We start from the raw sequence: 13,400 nt of genomic DNA on the forward strand, positions 1-13,400 counted from the left end.
TATCTTGTCTCTCCTGAACTAGAAGCTAAATGGACATTTATGTAAACAATATATCAAAATTACTAATTTTATTTTGTCTAGATTAGTGCTTCTAAATATTATATGTTAAGAAATTTCATTCTTCACCTTGAAAAATCACAATGTGGTCATTCTAGTTAGAATTCCATGATGACCTATGTCCCCCCAAAATAGTGCCTCATGAGTTGGTATCAGTGAGAACAAAAAGAAAGGAACAGTATTTCTCGTACTAGTATCCCAGGAAGAGAAAGGACATTTTCCAGCTGATGCATTCCTATCTTATCAGGGATGCCACTGATACTAGGAGAAAAAGGAAGGATGAATGTATTCCTCCACTTCTATTTCATGGCCATGTAGTGTTATAAATGCCCCATTATCTGTAATGTTTATTATGTATAAGAACAGTCTTAAAGTTTTTCCAGCTGATAGTTTTGCTCTTATTTCCCTTCACTCTGTACCTCTTTGCTCTCTGAGATTGGGTTTGGGGGAATGTGATGCACATGAAAGAGAACAGGCAGCTGGCATCCCCAGATTTAGCACCCCATCAGGCTGGCTAAAGAGTCACTTTTGACAGAAAGTAAACCCGATCCTTGAACAATACATTTTAAACTGCATTGGTCTACTTATATACAAGGCTTTTTTCAATAAATATGTTGGAAAACTGTGAAGATTTGTGAAAATTTGAGAAAACATCTTCTTTTCTCTACCTTTATTGTAAGAATACTGTATGTAATATATATAAAGTACGAAATATGTATTAATCAACTATTCATGTTATCGATAAGGCTTCCAGTTAATAGCCAGCTATTCGTAAAGTTATGTGTGGATTTTCAATTGTGCAGGAGTTCGGTACTCTTAACCCCCATGTTGTTCAAGGGTCAACTGTGTCTACAATGGAAAGAACTTAACAACGACATAGACGGTGGAATTTAGGGGCAATAGTCATAGTATGGCAACTCAAGGATGGATACTGTTCAGATACTTGAACTATGTGAAGGGATGTTCTAATTGGCTTGGGAGCTTATTGAATGTGCCATATATTGGTCATTTTCAGATATTAGCTAGTTTTTGAAGATTGAAGGGAAAAAGTATTTCACTGATTTTTTGTAAATTCATTCCATAGCACAATAATGCTATGAAAAATTAATATCTATTCATTCTGGTTCAGTTTCTAGCACCATCTACAGTGACAGTTAAGACAGTTTTAACTTGAGAAATACTGGTTTTAGACAGGACTGGGTTTACAATTGATTTTACTTACTGGGCTAAAGGAAATGTCTTTATTTCTGTATCTGTATTATTTTTTAAAGAGCATTGACTCATTCATTGATTCAAGAAGTACTTTTTAGATTGCTTAACATATGTAATGCATGCTACTAGAAACTGGAGTTTATGCAGATAGTGAAGACAGTTCTTCACCAGAGGGAATGACAGTGAGGGAGATACTATGAAATTTGAATTTGAAGCTGATGGAAGTTGCAGAATGTTCTAATGTACACATAAAAACAAGCACACAGCTTCTTCCTTTCTACCTAATATGTACAGGACATTTTATTAATGGACAGAAGGAATAAAATGTACTGATGTACTTGCTGAATATTTCCTAAACCCTGGTCTTATTTCTTACTTTAATATTCACCCAGGAATTTCTATCTTGGGTAGAAGGGGACCATTTCCTTTTGGAGTAACATAGAGAGTGCTAAATGCCACAGAAGAAGACTTGGCAGTAATGTGAGCTAGAAGAATGGTGGGTAGGCATTGTCTTGAGGACTCATATCCAAAGAACTGAGACTCTGGGAAAGCTAACAGGGCACTGCTTTGACCTGTTCTCTACTTTATGGAACCATCAGCACTGCCCTGCCTTACTACCTGAGATACCACATACGATGCAGATGGGAGGGAAAGAGAAGGAAGACAATTCCATCTGTAGGCTGCAGAGGGGCCAACTTGCAGACTGCACAGTTATAGGGACGCCTTGTGGCAATGTTGATATTATAAAACCCTGAGAGAATTGGCTTAGGGTCTGCTAGAGGAACAAAACTGAAACAAACCACTGGAGTAATAAGAATAAGTGGGAAGTGGGAAATGCTTTAGAAAATGTATTGTCATTTCTGTTACCAAAAGGAATCATTGACTCTATTATAAGAAGAATGTTTATATTAACCATTTCAAATCCAGTAATAAGGAAAATTTCCTCTTACAAACTGTAAGTGAAGACCTTTATAGATAGATTTAAATTTTTCAATCATTTTGCTATGGACTGAATTGTGTTCCCCCCAAATTCATATAGTAAATCCCTATTCCCCAGTATGATGGTATTTGGAGATGAGGCCCTGGGGATGGTGAGGTCGTGAGTGTGGGGCCCTCATGATGGTATCAGTGTCCTTAGAAGAAGAGACACATGGGAACTGTCCTTCAGCCACATGAGGGCACAGTGACAAGGCTGCCGTCTGGAAAGCCAGGAGGAGGGCCCTCACCAGAAGCTGAATTCTCCCCACACCTTGGTCTTGGACTCCTCAGCCTCCAGAACTGTCAGGAAATACAATTCCATTGTTAAGGCACCCAGTCTGTGGTATTTTGGTATGGCAGCCTGACCTAATATACATGTGAAAGGGTATCAAAAATAACTAAGCAATCTTAACTTCTCCATGGAACTTCTGCTAACTGTAATTACAGATACAGTGTAGGCACTTAACTGGATGTGAAATCACCTTTTTATGTTTTGCTCTGTTATCCATCCCTGAGTAAAGAAAGTAAAAGTAAAAAGGGAATTGTCCTTAATTAATCACGTATCTTCACATTTGTCAGTCACATATTAGGGTAGTTTACTTTTAATGCAATTAAAAGTACTAAGTCATACCTGACATCCTTTCTGAAATTTATCTGGTGTTATCCAGTCTTCAAGCATTCTCAGAAGGGAAGCTCCCTAAGAAGGAAAAAAATGACAAGCCAAACTAGTAAAGGGTATGTAAGAAACAAATATGAGCATCACTATTGTGACTAGTATTTCATGAGCATATTTGGGAGATTATTTCTTTAATGATTCCACTAAACTACATGGTCATAGCTCTGTGGTTTTAGGATAAATATACCACTTGGCACACCCCTTCATATATGCTTCTATAATAATTAAAAGGTAGAGAGAAAGTGATAAAATAGCAGTCCTTTCAGTGGCTTGCATTCCAAATAATTATTGCACTTCACCAAATGAACCAGCAGATGGGGCTTGCCTAATGAAAAAGAAACAAAAAATTTAGAAAAATCATGCTTTTTTGATGAATAAGGAAAGTAATTTCAGGATTGAATTCTGGCTACATAAATATATTTTAATACTTGGAAAAATATATTTAACAGAGGGAAGTAGTTTAGGAACTGTCTGACAAATAGCTTAAATAGATAGCTACAAAATTTAAGGATAAAATCTTTCTCTTCAGAAGTTGTTTATCTCATCTGATTTTATTAAGTTTGAAGAATCTGGTACATACTTTTCTCTCCTTTCTTGTCACATGTTATAAGATTAATATTAAAATTCACTATTTATAAATTTTTAAATAAATTTTCAAGTAATTGACCAGAAAAACGTTGGCTCCCGCACTTGTTAGCAATTTTTACTGTAATTTATTAAGTATAAATTATTTTTGTACCTAATAGAAGGCAAAGACTTAGAAATATTTATTTATTTCTGACCTAGTATCTTAAATCTGTGGTGTATCCATGACTCAGGAAGAAACTGATTTGAAAAATATAAATGTCTTCATGTGAGTAATTAGAATATACCATAAGTGGGTTTACATTTTTCAGTTTAACAGAAAGATAAAAAGAATCATTGAGAATATGAAAGCAAAAGGAATGAAAGAATCCTGGAAAGATGCCATAGAATATGATAAAGCCAAAATATATGATGCTATGAGTTTGAAATACTGATGTATAAAAGGCTTTTTTTTCACTCAAACGAGTTTTATCTAGTATTCATTTTAATAATTATAGTATTTTGTCTTAAATAAAACATTAGGTATCACCCAGAATAACAAGATGTGTTAGTTTGCAGTGGCTTTTGAGCAATATAACATAGTGAGTAAACCATGAGAGGCTGAAGTGGAAAATAACTAAATTATGTTGTATACAGGTAAGGAATATGTTTAGAGAAGGCATAGGAGATGTGGGAGAAAATGACTATAAAACTTGGGTCACTATAAATTTAAAGCAACCTCATGAAATTTTAGCAGATGGGAATGCCCCATCTGCAGCACACTAACAAAGTCATCTTTAAATCTTATGTAAAAATGGAAAAAAATAATACCTTCAAACTGAGTTGGGCCGAAATGCTTATTGGAAGTCTAAAAGATCCTACTAGAAAAGGTGACCACATATATGGCATTTCTCATTAAGCACATGACAGAAAAAGATTTACTGTCTTTTAAAAAATAAAATAATTTAAAATTTGATGCTTTAAGTGTTAGTTATCAGAATGAGAGCTGTTATAAACAAAACTGAAAAAGACAGATTTTTTAAAGTCTAATTAAAAATCCTGACAGTAGACAGCATCGGTCAGTTGGAATGAAGAGTATAAACTATTGACTTGTACAACATTCAGCATAAGTTCTGCACTGTTTCCCAAAGCCCGTTAGCATGGTCCAACCATTCTTACCATGTTTAGGTATTTACTAAAAGAAAAGTCATTAAACAGGGAGATGTTTCAACACAATGTTGTGTTTTCCTACCTTGCTATAGGATATTCCGTCAAAAACAGATGTTATTTCAGCAGGAGTTGTTACTGTGACAACAATTGGGTGCGATGACATCAAAGAATCATCCTCTTGTACAGGTAATACGTCTTCAAGTAACATCTGGTCATGCTGAAATGACAGAAGGAACCAAAGATAGCACTTCCTTTATACTGGTTCATATTTCAAAATATCATTTGTATAATACAAATTGTGGGAAAATAAATATAAATGACCCAAATTATTTAAAACAACCAATAGGTGTTCAAGTCAATCATAATTTGCACAGATTGATCTATACTGATCCCATTCCCAACTCCTATTTAGAATTCCTCTGACTTCTCCCCTCTATGACAGGCCAACAAGACGCAAGAATCTGCGAATTCTCTTAATGCTAGTTCTGTGTAACTTCCAGACATGTACCAAACTGTTCAAGCCCTGTTTCCATATCTGTGCAATAGAAATGAGGATATCCCCTTATAGATTTGGTCTCAATATTAGGTGAAGTGAGGATGAATGCTCATTTGCCAAAACTTCATATTCAGAGATTTTCTGTGGGGAGTCAACTAATTATTAGAATTTGTAGGACTTGTAATTAATACAGGAAAACACTAGCTTTCATTTTAGTCCTATTAATCATCTTCTCAAGCCAATCATATGTTTTCTCAGCAAAGTAGAGTGGTTCAAACTTCCTTGGTTCAAAGTCCAGTTTTTCTACTTTCTAGATAGCTAAGTTTAAGCAACTTCCCTTGCCCATTAAATAGGGATAATGATGGCATCTACTTTTTGGAATTGTTAGAGGATTCAATGAGATAATGCATGGTAAGCATTTGGCATGGTACCTGGTGCAGAGGGAAACCTAATACATTAGCTGCTATTATTATTTTGATTCTTAACCACTTAGATACTGAAATCTCTGTTAAACCACTAATAATAAAAGAACCCAAAGGCTTTACTGATCTTAATTAAAAATAGTTGCAAAAGAGGAACATACTATATTAGTTTATACTTTTCAGTTTTGTAACTGCCATTTATAATAGACAAGGTACTGTTGTCAGGTGATGACTGCCAGTCAAGGTAATTTTTTTTTAAGTTTTATTTTATTATTTTTATTTTAGTATAATTAATCTACAATTACATGAGGAACATTATGTTTACTAGACTCCCACCATCACCAAGTTCCCCCACACACACCCCATTACAGTCATTGTCCATCAGCGTAGTAAGATGTTGTAGAATCACTACTTGTCTTCTTTGTGTTGTACATCCCTCCCTGTGCCGCTCCCCACATTATACATGCTAATCATAATGCCCCCTTTCTTTTTTCCCCCCCTTACCCCTCGCTTTGCACCCATCCTCCCCAGTCCCTTTCCCTTTGGGAACTGTTAGTCCATTCTTGGGCTCTGTGAGTCTTCTGCTGTTTTGCTCCTTCAGTTTTTTTAAAAATTTATTTTATTATCATTAATCTACAATTACATGAAGAATATTATGGTTATTAGACTCCCCCTTCACCAAGTCCCCCCCCCACAAACCCCATTACAGTTACTGTCCATCAGCATAGTAAGATGCTGTAGACTCACTATTTGTCTTCTCTGTGTTGCACATCCCTCCCTATTCCCCTCCCACATTATACATGCTAATCATAAGGCCCCCTTTCTTTTTCCCTGCCCTTATCCTTCCCTTCCCACCCATCCTCCCCAGTCCCTTTCCCTTTGGTAACTGTTAGTCCATTCTTGGGTTCTGTGATTCTGCTGCTGTTTTGTTCCTTCAGTTTTTCTTTGTTCTTAATCTCCACATATGAGTGAAATCATCTGGGACTTGTCTTTCTCTGCCTGGCTCATTTCACTGAGCATAATATCCTCTAGCTCCATCCATGTTGTTGCAAATGGTAGGATCTGTTTTCTTCTTATGCCTGAATAATATTCCATTGTGTATATGTACCACCTCTTCTTTATCAATTCATCTACTGATGGACACTTAGGTTGCTTCCATTTCTTCGCTATTATAAATAGTGCTGCGATAAACAGGGGTGCATCTGTCTTTTTAAAACTGGAGTGCTGCATACTTAGGGTAAATTCCTAGAAGTGGAATTCCTAGGTCAAATGGTATATCTATTTTGAGCTTTTTGAGAAACCTCCATACTGCTTTCCACAATGGTTGAACTAATTTGCATTCCCACCAGCAGTGTAGGAGGGTTCCCCATTCTCCGCAACCTTGCCAACATTTGTTGTTGTTTGTCTTTTGGATGGTGGTGATCCTTACTGGTGTGAGGTGATATCTCATTGTGGTTTTAATTTGCATTTCTCTGATGACAAGCGATGTGGAGCATCTTTTCATGTGCCTGTTGGCCATCTGAATTTCTTGTTTGGAGAACTGTCTGCTCAGCTCCTCTGCCCATTCTTTAATTGGATTATTTCCTTTTTGTTTGTTGAGGTGCATGAGCTCTTTATATATTTTGGATGGCAACCCTTTATCAGATCTGTCATTTATGAATATATTCTTGCATACCATAGGGTACCTTTTTGTTCTATTGATGGTGTCCTTTGCTGTACAGAAGCTTTTCAGCCTGATATAGTCCCACTTGTTCATTTTTGCTTTTGTTTCCCTTGCCTGGGGAGACATGTTCATGAAGAACTCACTCATGTTTGTGTCCAAGAGATTTTTGCCTATGTTTTATTCTAAGAGTTTTATGGTTTCATGACTTACGTTCAGGTCTTTGATCCATTTAGAATTTACTTTTGTGTATGGGGTTAGACAGTAATCCAGTTTCATTCTCTTACATGTAGCTGTCCAATTTTGCCAGCATCATCTGTTGAAGAGACTGTCATTTCCCCATTGTATGTCCATGGCACCTATATCATATATTAATTAACCATAAACGTTTGGGTTAATATCTGGGGTCTCTATTCTGTTCCACTGGTCTGTGGCTCTGTTCTTGTGCCAGTACCAAACTGTCTTGATTACTGTGTCTTTGTAGTAGAGCTTGAAGTTGGGGAGCGAGATCCCCCCAACTTTATTCTTCCTTCTCAGGATTGCTTTGGCTATTTGGGGTCTTTGGTGTTTCCATATGAATTTTTGAACTATTTGTTCCAGTTTGTTGAAGAATGATGTTGGTAATTTGATAGGGATTGCATCAAATCTGTATATTGTTTTGGACAGGATGGTCATTTTGACGATACTAATTCTTCCTAGCCAAGAGCATGGGATGAGTTTCCATTTGTTAGTGTCCTCTTTAATTTCTCTTAAGAGTGTCTTATAGTTTTCAGGGTATAGGTCTTTCACGTCCTTGGTAAGGTTTATTCCTAGGTACTTTATTCTTTTTGATGCAATTGTGAATGGAATTGTTTTCCTGATTTCCATTGCTATTAGTTCATTGTTAGTGTATAGGAAAGCAACAGATTTCTGTGTGTTAATTTTGTATCCTGCAACTTTGCTGTATTCCAATATCAGTTCTAGTAGTTTTGGAGTGGAGTCTTTAGGGATTTTTATGTACAGTATCATGTCATCTGCAAATAGTGACAGTTTAACTTCTTCTTTACCAATCTGGATTCCTTGTATTTCTTTGTTTTGTCTAATTGCCGTGGCTAGGACCTCCAGTACTATGTTGAATAACAGTGCAGAGAGTGGGCATCCCTGTGTTGTTCCCGATCTCAGAGGTAAAGCTTTCAGCTTCTCGCTGTTCAGTATGATGTTGGATGTGGGTTTATCATATATGGCCTTTATTATGTTGAGGTACTTGCCCTCTATACCTATTTTGTTGAGAGTTTTTACCATGAATGGATGTTGAATTTTGTCAAATGCTTTTTCAGCATCTATGGAGACAATCGTGTGGTTTTTTGTCCTTCTTTTTGTTGATGTGGTGGATCATGTTGATGGATTTTCAGATGTTGTACCATCCCTGCATCCCTGGGATGAATCCCACTTGGTCATGGTGTATGATCCTTTTGATGTATTTTTTAATTCGATTTGCTAATGTTTTGTTGACTATTTTTGAATCTACATTCATCAGGGATATTGGTCTGTAATTTTCTTTTTTGGTGGGGTCTTTGTCTGGTTTTGGTATTAGGTGATGTTGGCTTCATAGAATGAGTTTGGGAGTATTCCCTCCTCTTCTATTTTTTGGTAAACTTTAAGGAGAATGGGTATTATATCTTCTCTGTATGTCTGATAAAACTCCAAAGTAAATACATCTGGCCCAGGGGTTTTGTTCTTGGGTAGTGTTTTGATTACCACTTCAATTTCTTTCTGGTAATTGGTTTGTTTAGATTTTGTGTTTATTCTTTGGTCATTCTTGGAAGGTTGTATTTTTCTAGGAAGTTGTCCATTTCTTCTAGGTTTTCCAGCTTCTTAGCATATAGGTTTTCATAGTAGTCTCTAATAATTCTTTGTATTTCTGTTGAGTCCGTCATGATGTTTCCTTTCTCGTTTCTGATTCTGTTGATGTGTGTTGATTCTCTTTTTCTCTTAATAAGTCTGGCTTGAGGCTTATCTATTTTGTTTATTTTCTCAAAGAACAAGCTCTTGGTTTCATTGATTTTTTCTATTGTTTTTCTTACCAATTTTATTTATTTCTTCTCTGATCTTTATTATGTCCCTCCTTCTGCTGACTTTAGGCCTCATTTTTCTTCTTTTTCCAATTTTGATAATTGTGATGTTAGGCTATTCATTTGGGTTTGTTCTTCCTTCTTTAAATATGGCTGGATTGCTATATACTTTCCTCTTAAGACTGCTTTCGCTGTATCCCACAGAAGTTGGGGCTTTCTGTTGTTGTTGTCATTTATTTCCATATATTGCTGGATCTCCATTTTAATTTGGTTGTTGATCCATTGACTATTTAGGAGCATGTTGTTAAGCCTCCATGTGTTTGTGAGCCTTTTTGCTTTCTTTGTGCAATTTATTTCTAGTTTTATACCTCTGCGGTCTGAAAAGTTGGTTGGTAGGATTTCAATCTTTTGGAATTTACTGTGGTTCTTTTTGCAGCCTAGTATGTGGTCTATTCTGGATAATGTTCCATGTGCACTTGAGAAGAGTGTGTATCCTGTTGCTTTTGGATGTAGAGTTCTATAGATGTCTATTAGGTCCATCTGTTCTAGTGTGTTGTTCAGTGCCTCTGTGTCCTTACTTATTTTCTGTCTGGTGGATCTGTCCTTTGGAGTGAATGGTGTGTTGAAGTCTCCTAAAATGAATGCATTGCAATCTATATCCTCCTTTAGTTCTGCTAGTATTTGTTTCACATATGCTAGTGCTCTGTGTTGGGTGCACATATATTCAGAATGGTTATATCCTCTTGTTGGACTGAGCCCTTTATCATTATGTAATGTCCTTCTTTATCTCTTGTTACTTTCTTTGTTTTGAAGTCTATTTTGTCTGATACTAGTACTGCAACACCTGCTTTTTTCTCCCTATTGTTTGCATGAAATATCTTTTTCCATCCCTTGACTTTTAGTCTGTGCATGTCTTTGGGTTTAAGGTGAGTCACCTGTAAGCAGCCTATATATGTGTCTTGTTTTTTTATTCATTCAGTCACTTTATGTCTTTTGATTGGTGCATTCATTCCATTTACATTTAGGGTGATTATTGAGAGATATGTACTTATTGCCATTTCAGGCTTTAGATTTGTGGTTACCAAAGGTTTCAGGTTACTTTCCTTTCTATCTAAGAGTCTAACTTAACTCACTTAGTATGCTGTTACAAACACAGTCTAAAGGTTCTTTTCTATTTCTCCTCCTTCATTCTTTATATATTAGGTATCAAATTCTGTACTTTTTGTCTATCCCTTGATTGACTTTGGGGATAATTCCATTTTGCATTTGCTTCGTAATTAGCTGTTCTACTTTCTTTACTGTGGTTTTATTACCTCTGGTGACAGCAATTCAACCTTAGGAACACTTCCATCTATAGCAGTCCCTGCAAAATAGACTGTAGAGATGGTTTGTGGGAGGTAAATTCTCTCAGCTTTTGCTTATCTGGAAATTGTTTAATCCCTCCTTCAAATTTAAATGATAATCTTGCCAGATAAAGCAATCTTGCTTCCAGGCCCTTGTGCTTCATGGCATTACATACATCACGCTACTCCCTTCTGGCCTGTAACGCTTCCGCTGAGAAGTCTGATGTTAGCCTGATGGGCTTTCCTTTGTATGTGATCTTATTTCTGCCACTGGCTGCTTTTAGCAGTCTGTCCTTATCCTTGATCTTTCCCATTTTAATTACTATGTGTCTTGGTGTTGTCTTCCTTGGGTCCCTTATGTTGGGAGATCTGTGGATCTCCATGGCCTGAGAGACTATGTCCTTCCCCAGATTGGGGAAGTTTTCAGCAACTACCTCCTCAAAGACACTTTCTATCCCTTTCTCTCTCTTCTTCTTCTTCTAGTATCCCTATAATGTGAATATTGTTCTGCTTGGATTGGTCACACGTTTCTCTCAATATTCTTTCATTCTTAGAGATCCTTTTTTCTCTCTGTGCCTCAGCTTCTTTGTATTCCTCTTCTCTAGTTTCTATTTCATTTATTGTCTCCTCCACCGTATCCAACCTGCTTTTAATATCCTCCATTGTGCTCTTCAACAATTGGATCTCTGACCTGAATTCATTCCTGCATTCTTGGATGTCTTTCCATACCTCCATTAGAATGCTGATGATTTTTATTTTGAACTCCCTTTCAGGAAGAGTCACGAGGTCCCTATCATTTAAATCTTTCTTGGGAGTTGTATTAATAATTGTACTCTGGACAAGGTTCCTTTGGTGTTTCATGTTTGTATATGGCACCCTCTACTGTCCAGATACTGTAGTCTCTGGAGCTGCTAAGGCCCTTAAGCAATGTCGGGGGTTTCAGGGGAGCAGTACTGGGGGTAGGAAGGAGCTGTTCCCTGCCTCCAGCTGCTGTGCCTGTCTCCACTGCCTGAGCCAGTGGGCCCGTCACACAGGTTTGTTTTTGTCCCAGAGTAGCCAGATATGGATCCATGCTTTTCACAAGCAGGTGGAATCCCAGTCTCCCCAGGAACTCCACCTGTCCCAGTTTTCCAACCCCATAATCAGAAGAGTATGAAGAAAACGCCATGAAATGTAGGTTTGTGCTCCCAGTGCAGATCTCCAGAGCTAGGTATTCAGCAGTCCCAAGCCTTCCACTCCCTCCCTGCTCTGTTTGTCTTCCTCCCACCAGTGAGCTGGGGTCGGGGAGGGGCTCAGGTCCTGCAGAGCCACAGCTCTGGTATATTACCCCATTCACTGAGGTCTGCTCTTTTCTCCAGGTGTGTGCAGTCTGGCGCCATCCTCTTTCCTGTTGCTCTCTCAGGATTAGTTGTGCCAACTATATTTTCTAATTGTATCCAGTTTTAGGAGGAAGCCTCTGTCTCTCCTCTCAGGCCGCCATCTTTAATCCAATGCTCCTTCAGTTTTTTCTCTGTTCTTATACTCCACAGATGAGTGAAATCATTTGATACTTGTCTTTCTCCACCTGGCTTATTTCACTGAGCATAATACCCTCTAGCTCCATTCATGTTGTTGCAAATGATAGGATTTGTTTACTTCTTATAGCTGAATAATATTCCATTGTGTATATGTACCACCGCTTCTTTATCCATTCATCTCCTGATGGACACTTAGGTTGCTTCCATTTCTTGGCTATTGTGAATGGTGCTGTGATAAACATAGGGGTGCATATGTCTTGTTCAAACTGAGCTGCTGCATACTTAGCGTAAATTCCTAGAAGTGGAATTCCTGGGTCAAATGGTATTTCTATTTTGAGATTTTTGAGGAACCTTCATACTGCTTTCCACAATGGTTGAACTAGTTTACATTCTCACCAGCAGTGTAGGAGGATTCCCCTTTCTCCACATTCTTGCCAACATTTATTGCTGTTTGTCTTTTCAATGATGGCAATCCTTACTGGTGTGAGGTGATATCTCATTGTGGTTTTAATTTGCATTTCTCTGATGACTAGTGATGCGGAGCATCATTTCATGTGTCTGTTGGCCATCTGAATTTCTTCTTTGGAGAACTGTCTCTTCAGCTGCTCTGACCATTTTTTGATTGGATTATTTGCTTTCTGTTTGTTAGGGTGTGTGAGCTCTTTATATATTTTGGATGTCAACCCTTTATCGGATATGTCATTTATGAATATATTCTCCCATACTGTAGGACACATTTTTGTGCTATTGGTGGTGTACTTTGCTGTACAGAAGCTTTTCAGTTCAATGTAGCCCCACTTGTTCATTTTTGCTTTTGTTTCCCTTGCCTGGGGAGATATGTTCATGAAGAAGTCACTCATGTTTATGTCCAAGAGATTTTTGCCTATGTTTTTGTCTTAGAATTTTATGGTTTCATGACTTACATTCAGGTCTTTGATCCATTTCGAATTTACTTTTGTGTTTGGGGTTAGACAGTGATCCAGTTTCATTCTCTTACATGTAGTTGTCCCATTTTGCCAACAACAGCTGTTGAAGAAGCTGTCATTTCCCCATTAGTATGTCCATGGCTCCTTTATCATATATTAATTGACCATACATGTTTGGGTTAATATCTGGACTCTCTATTCTGTTCCGCTGGTCTGTGGGTCTGTTCTTGTGCCAGTACCAAATTGTCTTGATTACTGTGTCTTTGTAGTAGAGCTTGAAGTTGGGTAGTGAGATCTCCCTGCTTTATTCTTCCTTCTCAGGATCGCT

At 37.4% G+C, this 13,400-nt stretch overlaps 1 protein-coding gene across 1 annotated transcript in view; it reads right to left on the reverse strand.

Annotated features, from left to right (window-relative positions):
- The window catches only part of ENPEP (glutamyl aminopeptidase), a 94,162-nt gene that overhangs the window by 41,916 nt on the left and 38,846 nt on the right, over positions 1-13,400 (reverse strand). The window contains exons 7-8 of the mRNA XM_037001187.2: positions 4,740-4,874; positions 2,879-2,944 (exon numbers count right to left, since the gene is read on the reverse strand). Coding sequence (XP_036857082.1) covers positions 2,879-2,944; positions 4,740-4,874 — 201 coding nt within the window. The remainder of the gene's footprint in view (positions 1-2,878; positions 2,945-4,739; positions 4,875-13,400) is intronic.

The sequence above is a fragment of the Manis javanica genome, chromosome 5 (genome assembly GCF_040802235.1).
Source record: "Manis javanica isolate MJ-LG chromosome 5, MJ_LKY, whole genome shotgun sequence".
Taxonomy (NCBI): domain Eukaryota; kingdom Metazoa; phylum Chordata; class Mammalia; order Pholidota; family Manidae; genus Manis; species Manis javanica.